At 39.3% G+C, this 18472-nt stretch overlaps 2 protein-coding genes across 2 annotated transcripts; one reads left to right on the forward strand and one right to left on the reverse strand.

The window, feature by feature from the left end:
- Positions 1-3490: 3490 nt before the first annotated feature.
- Positions 3491-4257, reverse strand: LOC149622053 (uncharacterized). The gene is made up of 4 exons (XM_089853655.1): positions 4170-4257; positions 4012-4042; positions 3792-3953; positions 3491-3735 (listed from the first exon to the last, which is right to left on the reverse strand). Coding segments are annotated over exons 2-4 (354 nt in total). The 5' UTR covers positions 4014-4042; positions 4170-4257; the 3' UTR covers positions 3491-3545.
- Positions 4258-16801: 12544 nt separating this feature from the next.
- LOC149622054 (uncharacterized protein F54H12.2-like) lies at positions 16802-18094 on the forward strand. Its single transcript, XM_089853660.1, has 2 exons — positions 16802-17481; positions 17641-18094. Exons 1-2 carry the CDS (start codon positions 16802-16804, stop codon positions 18092-18094), a joined length of 1134 nt encoding a protein of 377 aa, XP_089709786.1.
- The last annotated feature ends 378 nt before the right edge of the window (positions 18095-18472 follow it).

An 18472-nucleotide genomic window follows, 5' to 3' on the forward strand; every position in this document is an offset into this window, starting at 1 on the left:
GGTAAAAAATATTTAAATACGCCGCTAATAAAATATATAGTTTCAACTTCTTAATTCTTTAAGAAAAGAAATTGAAAACACCCAAGGAGTATGAACATAGGTGTAAAATTTTCAAAGATGGCCGCGGATTGAAAACATCTTTCTAATTCTGTACCAACAACGCGAATGTGCCCAAAACAGGGAAACACAACCTATCACACTTACGATAGTTTCGCACTTACCAACCGCTACCTCTCTAAATTTGTTATTTATCCTAATTCAACTCCTCTACTCCGTCTCTATTAACATCAATACTCGAGCTATTTTAACTTTCTAGAGTTTCCATGATTAGTAATACAGTGGGCTCAATTCTTAAATACTCGCTCCATATTAACTATGAAATGTGTACAGTGTATCGACTTTATACGCAATCTTCATTACTCGTCCTATATAAACTTTGACTATATGGTTTTAGTTATCACAGGTTTTTCTTAAATAATTTAATAAATATTATTGATATTTATTATTTTAATCGTCAATTATGTATTGCTATTCTAGTTAAATCGTTTATAGAAACGTTATTTCTATTATCATTTGAAACTTTGCTAATATAGACGTTTTAAGTGCAGCATGCACCCTTTGTTTCGCCTTACACAATAAGGTAGTATATAAGGGTGTCGAACTACGGTTAAAAGCAAGAACAACCGCAATTACGAAAACCTTTGGTGGACAACCCAACCCTAGCCGATCGCCGCGAATGTCTTAAACCCAACTATGACGATGGAGTTAGAAACCAATGAGACAGATTGGTGTCTATGTGGAATAGATGGAAGACCAGTAGATGGTGCTGTTTAGAAGCCAGTATGTACAGACTGGTGTCCAAGTGGGATGGACAAAGACCAGAACATGGTGGTGATTAGATGCCAGTATGTACAGACTGGTGTAACTACTACCCGTTTACCATTAACCCTTTTACTATTCTAATAGCCCCCATGATCTTTTCTTCTATTATAAAATCTTAACTTGATTATTTAAGAGTGTATTTAACTTTCGGCTCACTCTGAACCGTTGATGTCTCTTCATTTCAGACACGAAAATCAAAGCCCAAAGTTTACTTCACCTCAGGCCTCAATTATTTACTATTTGTTCACTAAGCCTATTGCAGATAATACTTGATATACCCGCCGGAGTCTAGGACCAAGTTTTTTACATGTAATCACTAAACCAAGGATTATTCTATATACAGATGTAGTATAGCTTAAGTAATATATAAACAGCCATTTCAAATAACATTATTAAAAAAAAATCTTTGGAATATCAAAATGAAACAGAGCTTTAAAGCTACAAAAGTATTAGATGCATCATAATTTCGAAAAATACTTCCACATATTCACTTTATATTATGGAAAAAGAGAATATTAAGGTTCTGTATGATTTCTTAACACATCAAAACAAGGCTAACTGCTAACGCGACGCACTAGTGTAACAATGGACGGACACACACAGACAAAAAACATAGACAGCTTTTTAACTCTTTCCGTATTAATTTTGAGTTGAGAAACAAGAGTATCTTAAATATTAAAATAAATATAATTAATATTAAATATTTTCTTCGTTAGTTGTTCGCCTTATTGAGCGTTACATCGTTTTGATAAAGAACAATTAAACATTCTTGAGAGACTTGACTAATATTGGCGTTTGAAATGAAGCATACGCCGGTTGCTTCGCCTTTCTCAAATAGGTAGTATATAAGGGTGTCAAACTACAGTTAAAAGCAAGAACAACCGTAATTGCGAAAACCTTTGGTGGACAACCCACCCTAGGGAGGCTAGACGTTTCTCGTAACCCTAGCTGATCGCCGCGAAAGTCTTAAACTCAACGATGACGATGGAGTAGAAGCCAGGTGTGCAGACTGGTGTCCATGTGGGATGGACAAAAACAAAGACCAGAAGATGGTGGTGTAGAAGCCAGGTGTACAGACTGGTGTCCATGTGGTATGGACAAAAACAAAGACCAGAAGATGGTGGTGATTAGAAGCCAGTATGTACAGACTGGTGTCCAAGTGGAATGGACGAAGACCAGAAGATGGTGGTGTTTAGAAGCCAGTATGTACAGACTGGTGTCCAAGTGGGATGGACGAAGACCAGAAGATGGTGGTGATTAGAAGCCAGTATGTACAGACTGGTGTCCATGTCGGATGGACGAAGACCAAAAGATGTTGGTGATTAGAAGCCTGTAAGTACAGACTGGTGTCCGTGTGGGATGGACAAAGACCAGAAGATGGTGGTGTGAGAACTCAAGTAGAGGAGCAATTTCCGTTACTGTGAAAGCAGTTCGGAAATGGCGAACACGTTTGCTCCGATTTGGAAACTGCGAACGCGGTCACGTGGGTGTAACAACAGACACACAGACACACAGACATACAGACACACAGACACACACACACGATCGTTACAGAACCTCTCCGTGACATACGTCACTCGGAGAGGTAATAACTTAAACCCAATTTGGGTTTTTAGTTTTATCTTTAGAATGATTCGTTATGAACGCGAGAGAATAGTAAGCCTCGATACCCGCGGGCAGCGCAGGGGGGATGAATTTTTTCCCCCATGGTTTATACCCGCGAAGGGGGGGACGAATTTTTGGCCCCATGCCTCCATCCCCGGAGGGGGTTGGTGTGTCTCCTCCTCACCTCCTCCACCTGAAGGGTGGTGGTTGTTCTTGAGTGTATGCTCTCTCTTTGCGCTAAGTCCCCTTTTTTTTATTCTGACTTTCACTTTCTCTTTACCCAGCTCGATACCCGCAAGAGTGCTGTGAAGGCTGGAGAGTTTTTTTTCTCTCTCTTGGTTCCCTCCTGACTTTCACCGTCTCTTTCCCTTTGACCGTCTCTTTATTTTTACGCTTGCGAATGTACAAGCCTAGCGGCGAGCGCCGCGAGAGCGCTGTGAAGACTGGAGAGTTTTTTTTTCCTCTCTCTTGGTTTCCTCTCTCCGTTACATGTGCAAAGCGGGGGAATGCGTGTACAAGCATAGCGGCGCGCGTTTTCTCTCAGTATAGCACTGAAATGTTATAGGAATATATCTCTAGGTTTCCTCTCCCCGTTACGCGTGCAAAGCGGGGGAATGCCTGTCCAAGCCTAGGAATTTCTCTCCCAACGTTTTTTTAATTTTACACGGAATTTTAATTCCGGTAAAAATTTTTTTTTAAAGCGGGGCATTTTTTTTTACTTTTGCGATATGTATAAATCATGAGGCGTTAAATATTTTATCCATGTTTTATTTGTATATATATATAATTTTAAATATTTTATCCATGTTTTATTTGCATATATATATATATATATATATAATTTTAAATAGAAAAAAATTGAAAGATTAAAGGCCTGTTTGTAAATGAACATCATCGGCTACAGCTCTGAGGAAACGTTTTTGCCTAAGCCGGTCTAGGACTCCCTCATTGGGGGTACCCGCTCTCCCCTTGAAATAGTCGGTGATAGCGGTATTGAGACTAAAAATAGAAAGAAAAGATATTAGGGATCCATCTTTAAAAAAATAATGCTAATTAACTTACGAGCCCGAGCGAGACGTGTTAACGTAAACCGGCATAGGGTTTCCGGGAGTGGGTGTTATGTCAACGAATGGTATGAGTCGAGAACTCAACTCCCGGAAGACAACATCGTCCTCGCGGAGATCAAAACCATGTCCGAGATTCTCCGCGCGAATCCTCACTAAGTCCTTATGGACATCAGCAAGGATCCTATAAATAATGTTTGAATATAGCCATTAAAGTTTTAAAAAATATAGAGACTTTACCTGAAGAGGCTGCAATCATTTGGCAGATGTTCATTTACTCTCGGCGGGTTTTCCTGGGGTTGATGTGGGGGTGGCTGACGCTGTTGCCACTCGTGAAAATTTTGTCTCGGGTCCTCCTCGTCGTCCGTGTACAAAAGAACATCGTCAATATGACTGTACGCCCTATTAAGTTCAAAAGTTAGTCTTTCCACGATTTCAGAAAAAAAAACAGTATGCTCACATGATAATGGTGGATGATGTTCTGGCCGAAGCTAAAGCGAGCATGATTTTAGTATTGGGAAACTCTCCGTATATATAGTATGGAGGGGGACCGTTGAAACCCAGACACTCTTTACCCCCCCCCTTATAATATACAAAAACACAAAAACGGTTTCTTACCTTTGGGGGCTAGGGGCGGGAAATTGAATAGCCCCCCCGAGACGCGGATATTTATGTTAGCGAAAAAGCCCTAGATCTACCATCTGTTGGGCGAGCAGCCCGTAGGCGACTTTGTCGAGGAACAGTTTCGCCCGACGTATGTCGTGCTCGGTTGCTGTCCGAACGGACGCGGCGTCAATCACGCCGTCAACATCAACCTCCCCTTCGGATTCCCTGTATATTCGGGCTCTCCTTTTAAAAAACTTTAAGATGGCCGTATTGAGACTGTAAAGAAAAAAGAAATTAGAAATGGTCTTAAAAAAGAAAAAAAACTATATAACTTACAAGCCGGAATAACAGTTAGCTATGTTTAAGGGCTGTTCCTCGACTAGGGGTGCCCCCTCTAGGGGCTCTACAGGGAATACCATGAAACCCAACAGGGTTTGACCCAGGGCTTCGATAACATAATTTGTCTCGACCGCGTACACTTGTTCGATGGCCGGGCGTACTTCGTTGTTGGCAAGCCATTCTTCTTCCTCGGCCGCCTGATGGATCTGGGCTAAGATCCTGCTCAAATTTTATGGAGGAAATATAGCTACTAAAAAATAGGAGAAAACATGGAATGTTTACCGTTGGATGTTGCAATCCAATGGCGTAGGATCTTCATCATCCTCATCCAATTCCTCATCAGAATTGGATTCATTCTCCCATTCCTCCTCCCCTCCCCCCGCCACCACTTCCTCTAGTTCCGCTAGAGGAAAAGGTTCTTCTTCTAAAGGTTCATCTTGGACAGGTGGGTTTAGAAATTCAAATACCTCATCCCCAAACGGTAAAGGATTGGGTGCCCTAAATAACAAAAAAACTTATTCTATGATTTCAGGAGAAAAAACATTATACTCACATGTTGAAAGTTTGGTGCAGGATTTAGTCTTAGTAGTAGTGGTTCGTCAGTGTTTAGGCTGAGAGTGATTTTTGTATTGGGTAAATTGCCGTATTTATAGTACCCATGGAGAAACCGGGGGGGGGGGTTCTTTTAGTCTCCGACGCTCTTTCTATATACCCCAATACAAAAACCTTATGATCTTTCCAATATTCAAAAGTTGTTATTGAAGCAAACGAGACCCCAAAATAATAAAAGTCTAGACCCTCTCACAATCCTAAAAAAAAACAAGAATTTGACCCAGACTTCAAATGATTTCTAACGATAATAACAACACATTCCTAGCCGATTTCCATGTACCCTAGCTTTCAATACATTAATAAAAACAAGTCTAGACGCGGTCACATTCCTAAAAAACAGAATTTGACCCCGAGTTCAAATGATTTCTAACGATAATAATAACACCGATTTCCATGTACCCTTGCCGCATGTCTTTCAATACATTAATAAATACAAGTCTAGACGCTGTCACAGTCCTAAAAAACAGAATTTGACCCCGAGTTCAAATGATTTCTAACGATAATAACACAATCCTAGCCGATTTCTTTGTAGACTAGTTATTGTTGTCCACAATGCTTTGGAAGCGTCTTGTTATGGTCCTATAAATATATATGCCTATCCAGATCAAATGACAAAAATTACGTTTTAAAAAATTTATTTCAATACAAATTTACACCAGGCCAAAAAGATTGACAACGCTTATACGTTTCTTTAAATAAGAAGTTTGAGACATTAATATATTAAATATATTATACGATTGAAAATCAAAACTTATTCCGCGTTCCTTTAATCTACTTTCAAAAGCCATTAATATTTTATACGGTGAAACGTACGAGCCAAAATATGATAGTACACGGTCAAAATTAATATGATCTTCAATTTCTTCGAAAGAAAAGAATTCACCGTAATCTATGTGTAATATTTTATATATGGTAATAAGTTCAGCGCAAATCAAATCACCAAGTAATAAATAGACCTGTTCGTTCGATACAAGCTTTTTCACATGTTCATTGATATATGGCATTAATCGATTTAACTCGCTTGCTTCTGAAGCGTTCAATGTGAAGTCGATACTGTCTCCACCCCTGATATTCGTTTCCAGCTTTAGATTGTTAAAGGTTGCGTGTGCTGATGTCGAAGATAATGGAGTATCGGCTAAAATAGCGTCGTATGATGTGGGTTCTTGGCAACTTGTCCATCCGCTAAGCGGACCAATTTTGGATGCAAAAGCTTGCCAGGTGTCAACATCAAAAGGAAACGTAGACAAATCAGGTTCTTTCTGGCATACTCTAATTTCGATGTTGAGATCAGACGTGAATCCGAAAGATAGAAATACTTCTCCCAAATTAAATCTCGAATTGATTTTACGAGGTTTGGCCGGGAGTTTTCGTTTACGAAAATTATCAACTTCCATTCTTATCTTAAAAAAAGCAACCGTTGCTATTATACCAAGCGAGCGCCCAAAACTGTTACGCAAAAATTCTACTTACAATTCAAGCGACCTTCTTATTCTACTGTCAAAATCAAAGTGAGCCCTAACATAGCTTATGTCTTCATTCTTTAGAGGGGGAGAAGGGGGGGTTAGTTCTAGTTTAAGGTTGTCTTCTTTCATATAGGGTAAACATGTCTGGGCAAAGATTTGTTCTTGTTAGAGTTTAGTTTTGGGGAGAGAGGGGGGTGGCAGTTCTAGTTTAAGGTTGGCTTCTTTCATAAAGGGTAAACAGGTCTGGGCAAAGATTTGTTCTTGTTAGAGTTTAGCTTGGGGGTAGAGAGAGAGGGGAAAGTTCTAGTTAGAGTTTAGTTTTGGGGAGAGAGGGGGGGTGGCAGTTCTAGTTTAAGGTTGGCTTCTTTCATATAGGGTAAACAGGTCTGGACGAAACTGTGTTGGTCGGTTCTAGTTAGAGTACGGGTTCTTTAGAGGGAGAGAGGGGGGATGTATCTAAAAAAGATTACATTTTTGCTTCGTAAAAAGCCGTTACGTACAACATGTGGGGGGAGGGGGGAGGAGGGGGGGTAAGGTGAGTGTTATGACCTATATAAGGCAATATGTTGAGAATGCAAAACTCATTCTCTACTTCAGAGTTATAAAGTAAAGACGAATAGCATAGTCTCGCTTTTAGAAAAGTTTTACAAAACCTGCCCGGACACGTCTTGATTTGAAAGGTAACGTATTTTTATATTCTTTTTTGTTTTTCATGGGGATGGCATTTAACGTAAGTTTTTTTTACTATAAAAACGCGTAAAGATGGATCAAGAATCTATTTTATTCGAGATCGAGGAATTGGCCGCGTTACGACCATGGCCAATTAAGAAAATTTACGCTTTTTTCTTTAATTTATGTACATTACTCAAACTTAACCCAGCTACAGTCAGGGAAATTTTACCGCCTTTTTTGTCTAATAGAGGATACGCTATTCTTGAAACATTTACCGACATATTTAAATATATGTTAAGCGTACCGCGTGAACCCGAACAATGCCGCAACGCGGAAGAGTTGGACACACTCTATAATAATGTGCCTTTAGCGTATCGTGATCTATATAGGGCCCGTTTCGAACAAAGAGCGTTAGAAATAAATCAACGCGATATAGACGCTCAAGAATCTATTTCATTAGAGATCGAGTCGTTGGTTGTTTCACGACCTTGGCCCATTGAGAAAATCTACGCTTTTTTTCTTTAATTTATGTACAGTACTCAAACTTAACCCAGCTACAGTCGGGGAAATATTACCGACTTTTTTTGTCTAATAGAGGATACGCTATTCTTGAAACATTTACAGACATATTTAAATATATATTAAGCGTACCGCGTGAGCCTGAACAATGCCGCGACATTAAAGAGTTGGAAACATTCTTTAATAATCTGCCTTTAACGTGTAGTGAGCAATATATGGCTCGTTTCGAAAAAAGGGCGTTTGACATAGGTCAACGCGATATAGACGAAATGCAAGCTGAAAATCTACTCGTTGATGAGCAAGATGAAAACATCATTAAAGCTTTTAACATTTCCGAAAAGGAAGAATCAATTGTGCGGGAATTTGAATCTTCCCAGAATGACCGTATAGCTCGCGACTTTTTAAACAATAATCCAGAGCTGGGTTTCGCCTCTCAAAACGATTTCGCCTCTATAGATTTTTCGGGTCTTAGTAATTTCCCTGACCAATCTGGAGGCGGAGCGAGGGGGGCAGTTATGACGCCAATAGATTCTCTACCTCACTGTGAAATTACGGATCAAAGAGTGCAAATGTACCCTAGATTTAACCTAACGGGTCTCGAAATCACCGTAAGAATAACTAATAATTTGGTTGAAGGCTTAGCCAATATTGTCCAGGCCGTTCTTAATAGGTTAGCTCCATCTGATATGATTCAGATAACGGCCGAAAGTTTAAGCTTGCCAAACAGGGGCGAGATATCACTCTCGTTTCGTAGAGCTGACCAATTGGACTCTAAATCTGTTTTAGATGAGATAGAGTCAGTTTTATACGATGATGAGTTTGAAAGATTCTTTTTGGGACCCATCGTCTTAAAATTTCACGTGGTGAGAATCCCGGTGGAAGGGTTTGGCCGTGCTGCTCCCAAAGGAGTGCGGTCCTTTGATATCTTTTCTCGTGACTCTCGAGGAATTATCAGGATCGTGAACAATGATAATCTGTGTCTAGCGAGAGCGATTTCCGTGGCAATTGCGCATTCGGAACATAAGAAAAACCCGACTAATATCGCGCTTAAAAACAAATTTAAGTCGATTTCGTACACACGAGCGGATAGAGGCGATACGGCCTCTCAACGAGATGCCGCTATAGAGCTTTGCCGCAAAGCTAAAGTTAACCCGAAAGACTGCGGTAAAGTAGAATCTATACAAAAATTTAAAGCCGAATTAGCGCAATATAATATATTAATATATATTTTTAAAAATAATTTGCCCGAGTTGATTTTGGGGGAAATCGACAATGACGACAATAGACCTCGTTTGATATTAATTAATCAAAATAGACATTACAACGTCGTCACGTCTTTAAGACCTTTGTTCGGGATGGACCATTACTGTGAAAATTGTCTGGTAGGATTTAGAAACAAGAGAGATCATAGTTGCAATCTTTATTGTTACAACTGTTTACGAGATCAAACTTGTACGGGTGCTGACCGAGCGTGTGACAAATGTCTCAAGGTTTTCAAAGGAGATGAATGTTTTAATTACCATAAACAAGATGGTGTAGACGGGAAGAGTATTTGCGCGCAACTATTTCATTGCAAACAATGTTTCACGCAAATAAATTTATTTAAGCGTAAAAATCAGCCCCATACGTGCTGTGAGACCTATTGTTCTGTGTGCAGTAGATACACTCCCAGTCCACACTATTGTTACGTTCAGGTAATTAAAGAAGAACCTCCTAAAGTTCGCCAAGCTAAGAAACAGAAAGTTGTCCCTGATTTGCTTTATATTTTTTATGATTTTGAAGCGATTCAGATATTAGAATCTGAGGAAAAAAAAGGGGCGTTAGTCCACCAGCCTCTCCTTTGCGTATCAGAGATGGTCTGCGAAAGTTGTATCGATGTGCCCGAGGCTGGTTTCGTCTGCGGGAAATGTGGGTCACTAGGTCCGAGACAGAGTTTTTGAAGGAGCAAACCCTGTTTCAAATTTTTTAGCTTTTCTAAGAACATTAGCCTCTGTCAAGAAGGTAACTTTATTGGCTCATAATGCTAGCGGATACGATAATCAGTTTCTATTGCGAGAGATTATGGCTCTAGGCGAAGAATTTAAACCTAACTGCATAATTAACGGCACTAAAATTATAAATTTAACTGTCTTTAATTTAAATTTCCTTGACTCTTTCAATTTTATCTCCGTACCACTCTCTAAATTCGCCGCCACTTTCGGCTTAGAAGATGCGACAAAGGGTTATTTCCCTCATTTTTTATTTAACGTGGTTAAAGATCACGTCTTCGACCTTAATAATCAATTAGCAACAAATTATGTCTTAGAAAACCAAATGCCTCCTCCAGAAGCTTACGGGTCGGAAAATTTAACCTCCAAAAATCTCAAACAGTTTATGGAGTGGTACGATAAACAAATTGAGGAGAAAAAAGGCTTTAATTTTCTGGAGGAATTAAAGTTTTATTGCATCAAGGATGTTGTGATATTAAAGTTAGGTTGTCTAGCTTTTCGAAAAATTTTCTTGGACATTGCCCAGGTGGAACCTTTCCAGGTCGCGTGTACTAAAGCCGGTTTGTGTAGTTGGGTATACAGGAGACACTTTATGGATAAAGATTCTATAGGCATTATTCCTCATAACCTCTATAGAATGATTGATAATCAGTCACTTGTGGCTATAGAATGGTTATCCTGGTATGCTCACGAAAACGGCGTAAATATACAGTCTGCGTTTAACGGCTCTGAAGCCAAAGTTTTGAAAATGAAAGTGGACGGTCTTTGTGATAAAGATGTTCTAGAGTTTAACGGGTGTTATTTCCATGGTTGCCCCAAATGCTACAAAGTCAACCGTAACCAATCTTTGCAAGGTGATCCTGGTCAAACCTTGAACACCTTGTACGTCAGAACTTTAAAAAAGAAGGAACGAATCGAGAAAGCGGGTTTTAAAGTAATAACGAAGTGGGAATGTGATTGGACTAAAGATAAAACCGATAATCCGGCTATTGGTGTTTTTCTGGAAGCAGAAAACATTAAAGAAAAAGTACGCGAACCTTTAAATCCTCGCGATGCCTTTTTTGGTGGTAGAACGTCGGTACTTAAACTATACCATAAAGTATCCGGCAGCGAGAAAATGCATTACGTTGACGTAACTAGTCTCTATCCTTTCGTCAACAAGAGAAAGAAGCTGCCAGTCGGGCACCCAGAAATTTTACTGGATAATATTCCCGACATTTTTACATTCGATGGATTTCTGAAATGCGAAGTTTTACCGCCAATTAGCCTCTTTCACCCCGTTTTGCCAACAAGGTTAAACAATAAATTAGTTTTCACTCTTTGCCGGGAGTGTGCCTTGAAACGTTTCCAATGAGACTGTCGCCATTCCGACGAAGAGCGAAAAGTAATCGGCACTTGGGTGATTGATGAACTTCGTGCCGCTGTAAATCGGGGTTATGTTATCCTAAAAAAGATAGAGGCCTGGAAATACAAGGTGCGACAATATAACCCTGAAACTGGCGAGGCCGGCTTGTTTCAAAAATACGTTGATTCGTTCCTTCTTCATAAGCAGACGGCTAGTGGTTACCCCTCGAATTGCGTTACCCCCGAGGAACGTGACAATTATATTAAAAATTTTAAAATTAGAGAGGGGGTACTTTTAGACCCAGTCAAGATTAAAAGAAACGAAGGGTTGCGTAGCGTAGCAAAACTTGCTTTGAATAGTCTTTGGGGTAAATTCGGGGAAAGAGTGAAACCAAACAAAACGGAAATTATCAAAGAACCCCGCAGACTTTACGAACTCTTAAGTAACCCGGATGTTGAAGTAAAAAGCGTTTTAACCATAAATGAAGAAACGCTGCTAGTCAAATGGGTTCCTACGACTGAGGCCGACGTTGTTTTGAAGCATACCAACGTCTCTATAGCCTTCTATACAACGGCTATGGCCCGACTTTGTTTATTAGAATATCTGGAAATTGTTGGGGATAAATGCTATTATTACGATACAGATTCTCTTGTGTACATGTCCCCCCTGGGAATACCGCTAATAGAAACTGGTAACTTTCTGGGTGAAATGACCAACGAATTGGAAGGTTATGGTAAAAACGCCTACATTGATACCTTTGTCAGTGGATGATGCAAAAACTATAGTTATTGGGTAACAGATCCAGACTCTGGCAAAAGGTTCAATACAACCAAAGTCAAAGGGTTTCGTCTTAATGTCTCTAACGAGAAACTAGTCAATCACGAAACTTTAAAAGGATTACTAGGCGTTGATTTAGACAAACCCCTTTTGCCCATAACTGTTCCAATTCCGAGACACATTACTAGACTTCCCAATCACACGCTTGTCTCTATAGACACTCACAAAGTTTATAGAGCCACGGTCGATAAAATCCGTATACTAGACAATTTCAAAACAGTCCCCTATGGCTACCAGAACCCAACTTAATTTATTAACTAATTTATTGATTTATTTATTTATTAATTTATTTATTTATTAATTTATTAATTTATTTATTTATTAATTTAAAACTAATTTATTGATTTATTTATTTATTAATTTATTTATTTATTAATTTATTTATTTATTAATTTAAAACTAATTTATTGATTTATTTATTTATTAATTTATTTATTTATTAATTTAAAACTAATTTATTTATTTAAAACTAATTTATTTAAAAGGTTAAAACTAATTTATTTATTTATTTAAAACTAATTTATTAATTTATTGACTAATTTATTAATTTATTTATTTAAAAGTGTATATTGTATATTTAAAATAAAAAAAATTTTAAACTGATTTTGTTCCTTTTTTTCCCGCGCTTCCTGTCATACGCGTTTCCCTGTCATACGCGACACGCGACGCGTTTCCTTGCTTTGCACGACGCGATCATTTCCGCGACACGTAGAAGAAGAAGACGCGTTTCCTTGCTTTGCACGACGCGATCATTTCCGCGACACGTAGAAGAAGAAGACGCGCGCGACCCCTATATTAACGTTTGGCCACATAAAGTTTAATTTATTTAAGCTCGAGAACTCGGAGAACAATGATTCCCTTTTATCATCCGTGTACCATAACGGTAAATGGACCGAGTGGGGCTGGAAAGACGTTTCTTTGCGAAAGAATCATTAAAAATCATCGGGAAATGTTTGAACCCAATATCGCTGAAATTATTTTCTATTATTCAGAATATCAACCATTTTACGACAGGTTGAAAGGTTTGGTTGTCTTTAAGGAAGGTTTGCCGGATATGAACGAGTAAGGTTTGCCGGATATGAACGAGTACGACGGCTCTCGAAATTGTCTTCTAGTAATAGACGATTTAATGGATCAGAACAAATCAGGTTTGATCGGTTAAATTTTTACCAAGTTTAGTCATCATCGTAATTTAAGCATGCTATATTTAACTCAAAATCTTTATCATAAATCCAGCGATGCTAGGGACATAAGTTTAAACACAAATTATTTGATACTGTTCAAGCAGGTTAGAGATAAATTGCAAATAAATTATCTAGCTAGACAAATGTACCCGCGTAACCCGAAATTTTTAATGGAGAGTTACATGGACGCTACTGAACAACCTCATTCGTATTTGCTATTAGATTTTAAGCAAAACTGTCCCGAAGATTATAGGGTTAGAACAAACATATTTCCCGATGAGATCATGGTAGTGTACGTGCCCAAAAAGAGATAAATAAGACTCGTATCATACACGAGCATTCATTTGAATTATGAAACGCCGTGCGATTACATCACAGCGAGACGTTCTCGCCCTCTTGAGTAAACTTAAAAAGGACCTAGACACGCCTTTATAAGATCCGCGGATAAAGGTTTAATAGACGCTATATCAGAATTAGTTTTAAATACGCTACACGGAAACGTGAAATTGAATTTGGCTCAAAGAAGTAGGCTATACAGGTATAAGAATAACCTACGCAAAATAGCTAGTAAAAGAATAGCTTGGAAAAAGAAAAGGGCTATTTTATCGAACCAAAAGGGAGAAGGTCTTTTTTCTTTTCTCGTACCGCTTCTTTCCTCGGTTATCGGAGCTTTTAGTTCGTAATGTACCATAAAATGACCTTGGTACCCTTGAATGAACGGCAAATACCGTCTCAACCCGCTATTCAACCCGCTGATACTCTAAAGACAGATGTTATGCAAGAATTGAATAGGGAGATGCAAACGGTTTTAAACAACAAATCGTTAGACGATCGCTCCAAATGGATTATGTACCAGCAGCTAGTCCAAAGGTACAATAACGTTTCTCGAGAAATCGTGCCGGATCCGACCGAAAAATGGATTAACATGTTCCCCCTCAAATATAAGGGGAGAGCAAAGAAGGTTTTTACTCAGTTGCAATCGCTTGGCGAAACCTTAAGGTGGTCGAAAGAAGGAAGAGTCTTTGTAAACGGACGAGAGATCAAAAATTCTGATATAGCGCAGTTAGTATACCATTACATTACCCCCTTAAAGAAATACCCGAAGGCTGGAGCGATTTTCATAGCATTGTAAAAGAAATTGAAGGACCAAAAAACGCCGTCTCTCCCGAACCAGTCCCCATCCTTCCCCCTCCTCCTCTCCTTCATCTCACTTCCCCGCCAAAAAGAACGCCCTTAAAGAGACGGCTAAGAAATTACAATAAAGAAAATTCAAGCGGGGCTCGTTACGTTACGAAAAGGAAATCTTCTTCTTCTATAATACCAAAATGGCTGAGCTTCAACCCAACAACACCGAAAAATTAAAAACCATATACTATGATCCTTCTAACCCCGCTTCGTTTTCAGGAATAGACGCTTTACATCGAGCTGTTAAAGATGATGGTATATCGAAAGCGGAAGTAATTTCGTTTTTGGAAAGTTCCACCCCGTATACTTTGCATAAAACGGCTCGTAAAAAGTTTAAGAGACGCCAAATTATAGTTCACAATATCGGTGATTTGTACCAAATAGACTTGGTTGACATGCGATCCTTGGCCAAAGATAATGATAACTACACGTTTCTATTGACGTGTATAGATTGTTTTAGTAGAAAACTATGGGTCGTGCCTTTACTACGTAAGACGGGAAAAGAAGTTGTTAGAGCCTTAGCTCTTATATTCAAAGACCAAATACCGATTAGAATAGAAACGGATAAAGGGAAGGAATTTTTGAATTCCTCGGTCAGAAAATTTCTCAAAGAAAAGGGGGTTAAATTTTTTACAACCGAGAATGACGTCCACCACGCCCCCATTGTAGAAAGAGTGAATAGAACGCTAAAGTCTCGTATGTTTAAACTGTTTACCCATCTCCATACTAGAAGGTATATCGACCACCTGCGAGATATAGTGTCGGCGTATAACGGCGCTTGGCATAGTACTATTAAGATGACGCCGAATAACGTTAAGCCAACCAATATATTAGAAGTGTATAGAAATATTTACGGGACTGAAAACAAAGGACAGAAAAAACGCCCTACTCCCCGAATAAAAGTGGGTGATTACGTTCGGGTTAGCAAAGTAAAAATGGTTTTTGAAAAGGGTTACGAAGCCAATTACTCCACCGAAGTTTTCCAAGTTGATTTTATCGGAACTGCCCGTGATCCAGTGATTTACAAGTTAAAGGATCTGGAAGGAAATCCTATAAGTGGCGTGTTCTATCGCGAAGAGGTTCAGAAAACGGTTAAACCTGAAAGGTTCAACATTGAAAAAATTATAAAGCGGCGAAAAGGGCGTGGAAAATTGCAGTTATTAGTATCTTAGGAAGGTTACCCGAAAACCCAAACCTCTTGGGTTCGTGGAGAAGATGTCGAATCAATCGTTTTACCTAACCCTACCAAGAAACGTCAACGGCTCGTTATTTCCCGATAATACCAGGGCGCATTACTGTACCAAGCTACCTAACCCTATTCATTTAAATGGAAAATGGGAAGTGTCTCTAGTAGATATAATGTATACGTCTACTTTTTACAACGTGCCAAGGCCTAAGGAAGAACGTGATGTTAGTTTTCATAACGTTTCCAGATACGGGAGCAAATATACAGTAGGGGAGGTAGTCGATGGAAAGAAAAGAGAGAGAAAAAGTAAAGACGCTAGGCGGGAGACCATAGTTGCGCCCGACGTTCCCCCGGGCTTTTACAAGTCTATAGAACATTTAATAAACGTCATAAATAATTCGTTTGACAAAAATGGCCCAACACTGCGGCTGATTTACGATAACGTAACCGGGCACATTACTATAAACCAACCTGAAAGATTATTGAAACCTTATTTAAAATTCGAAAAACCCATCGCCGAAATTCTCGGATACGATGAAGCTAGCGAATGTATCGGTCGTAGCGAAAGACCCTCTAATTGGAATTACCACGTTCCGGACCAGTTATTTATCTATTTAAATATCGCTAGCGATCAGATTGTAGGCGATCATTCGGTTCCTTTACTACGGATCGTTTCGGTTGATGCCAAGAAACCATACGGGTCTCAAATATTTCAAACCTTTACCAATCCTCATTACGTACCCGTTGGTAAAAATTACTTTGATATCATCGAAGTTAATATAAGGAATAGTTTGGGGGAACCGGCGCCATTTGAATACGGGAGCTTAACGGTTAAACTACACTTGCGATGCCTAAGCCCGACGTCTTAGAAAGGCGAGAATGTTGCTACAAGCAATATTACAATAACCAAGCTGGAACCGGAACCGGAAGTTATTATATAGGGACTAACCCTAATTTGAAAGGACATGGGATAGGATCGTTCTTCCAAGGCTTAGCAAGGTTTGTTAGGCCTTTGCTTACAAGCGGTGTCAAATTCCTCGGCAGAAAAGCCGTTAGTACAGGGACCAAAATTTTCACTGACGTAGTATCGGGCAAGGATATTAAAGAGGCCGCTAAGAAAAGAGTAACGGAAACTTTAGATGATATTAGAACACAGCATGGGGGAGGGGGGAAACGTCGCAGACGTAAAAAACCCTTGAAACGAAAACGGGCTCAAAGTAAAAAAGGTATAAAACGAGCGGCTACCAGGAAAATAAAACCAGTTCGCCGTCGTATACCCTACAGGTCAAGACGACACGATATATTCTCCTAAACATGTTTCAAGCGACAATATCTGAGCTGGACTTTTTCGAATCTGTCCCGATTCAAACATCGGTAGAATCGGCCAAATATGTCTGCTATCGACCTATTTCGGTTTTGGATGGAGACTCTCAGATTGAATTTTACGTTCCTGGAAATGGTGAAGTATATATTGACGCCTCTCTAACTATGCTTTATGTTAGAGCTAAAATAGTACATACGGACGGTACCGATATCGATGACACAGATAACGTAGGACCCGTCAACAATTTTTTACATTCGCTCTGGGATACGGTAGAAGTAACCGCCAATGATACGCCTATTTCATCTTCAACCGGAAACTACGCCTTCAAAGCCTATCTAGAAACATTGCTAAACTATGGAGGAGACGCGAAAAAATCTCATTTAACTTCTTCTTTATGGCATAAAGACACGGCTGGGAAAATGGCTTCTGCAACTGAAAACCAGGGACATCTTGTTAGGAAAGAGTTAGCAAAGGGTTCGAAACAGATTGAAATGTACGGAGCCCTACACGCTGATATGTTTAACGTTTCAAAATTCATACCCAATGGCGTTAGTCTTAGAATCAGGATGACCCGAAATAAACCAGGCTTTGTTTTGCTCGGAGCTCCTCCCCCCGGTGGCGTATGGTACAAACACGAAATACTCGAAGTAGGTTTATATATTCGTAAAGTGCGAGTAGCCCCTCGAGTAATGCTAGCTTTAGAATCGGCTTGGAATAAAGCCAAGGCAAAATATCCATTCACTAGGACAGAAGTGAAAGTTTTTACCATTTCGGCAAATATTCAAAAAACTACTATAGATAACGTATATTTAGGGGTTTTACCAAACAGATTAACAGCGGGTTTAGTAACTCATAACTCGTATAACGGCAAATTGAGCTGGAACCCTTTCGACTTCCAAAACTTTAACGTGAATTATATTAATCCGATTATCGGTTCGGAACAAGTACTAGCGAAGCCTTTGCGACCAAATTTCAAAAAGGGTCTTTACACTAGATCATATTATTCTCTGTTTACCGGATCTGGTACTCATTACAAAGACGATGGTAACGAAATATCTATGAAGGAGTATCCCAAAGGTTATACGCTTTACTGTTTTGATTTGACTCAAGACGGTACCGCGTCAGATATAAATCATTACAACCCTATACGACAAGGACAATTGCGACTTGAACTCGGGTTCGAAGAACCAGTACCCGAAACGCTGAGTTTGATCGTTTATTCAGAATTTCAAAGTTTAATGCACATAGATCATAATAGAACAGTCGTTGTAGATTCGCCATGAACGCTTCAACCATAAGAAGGGTTTCGAGATACACCCGCGGATTCATGGGCGTATACCCGCGCGATGTTCTACCCAATATATATCCTTCGATACCCGGCTTCCATTGTTATAAATCTAGATAATCACAAAGGAAACGGTAGCCATTGGATTTGTCTCTATATCGATGGGAATAAACAATGTTATTATTTTGATTCCTTGGGGTTGGGTCCCTTGACAGAAGATATTAAAACATTTATGAGAGAAAATTCTACGAAAATAAACTATAATAGGAAGGCTTTGCAGCCCCCCGACAGTTCCGCTTGCGGTATATACTGCGTTGTATACATTATGCACAGAACGAGGAGAAGAAGCACAAACATGTTTTTCAAGAAATTTAAG

This window comes from Phalangium opilio, unplaced genomic scaffold (assembly GCF_054372755.1).
Source record: "Phalangium opilio isolate 3A_F unplaced genomic scaffold, DU_Popi_V2 ptg000200l_1, whole genome shotgun sequence".
Lineage (NCBI taxonomy): Eukaryota > Metazoa > Arthropoda > Arachnida > Opiliones > Phalangiidae > Phalangium > Phalangium opilio.

Coding starts and splice junctions, on each gene's coding strand:
- LOC149622053 (XM_089853655.1), bottom strand. Junction 3,736..3,791: donor AATGATTGCAGCCTCTTCAG/GTAAAGTCTCTA, acceptor CATTATTTATAG/GATCCTTGCTGATGTCCATA.
- LOC149622054 (XM_089853660.1), top strand. CDS start 16,802: ATGTTTCAAGCGACAATATCTGAGCTGGACTTTTTCGAATCTGTCCCG. Junction 17,482..17,640: donor GGTTTATATATTCGTAAAGT/GCGAGTAGCCCC, acceptor TTTACCAAACAG/ATTAACAGCGGGTTTAGTAA.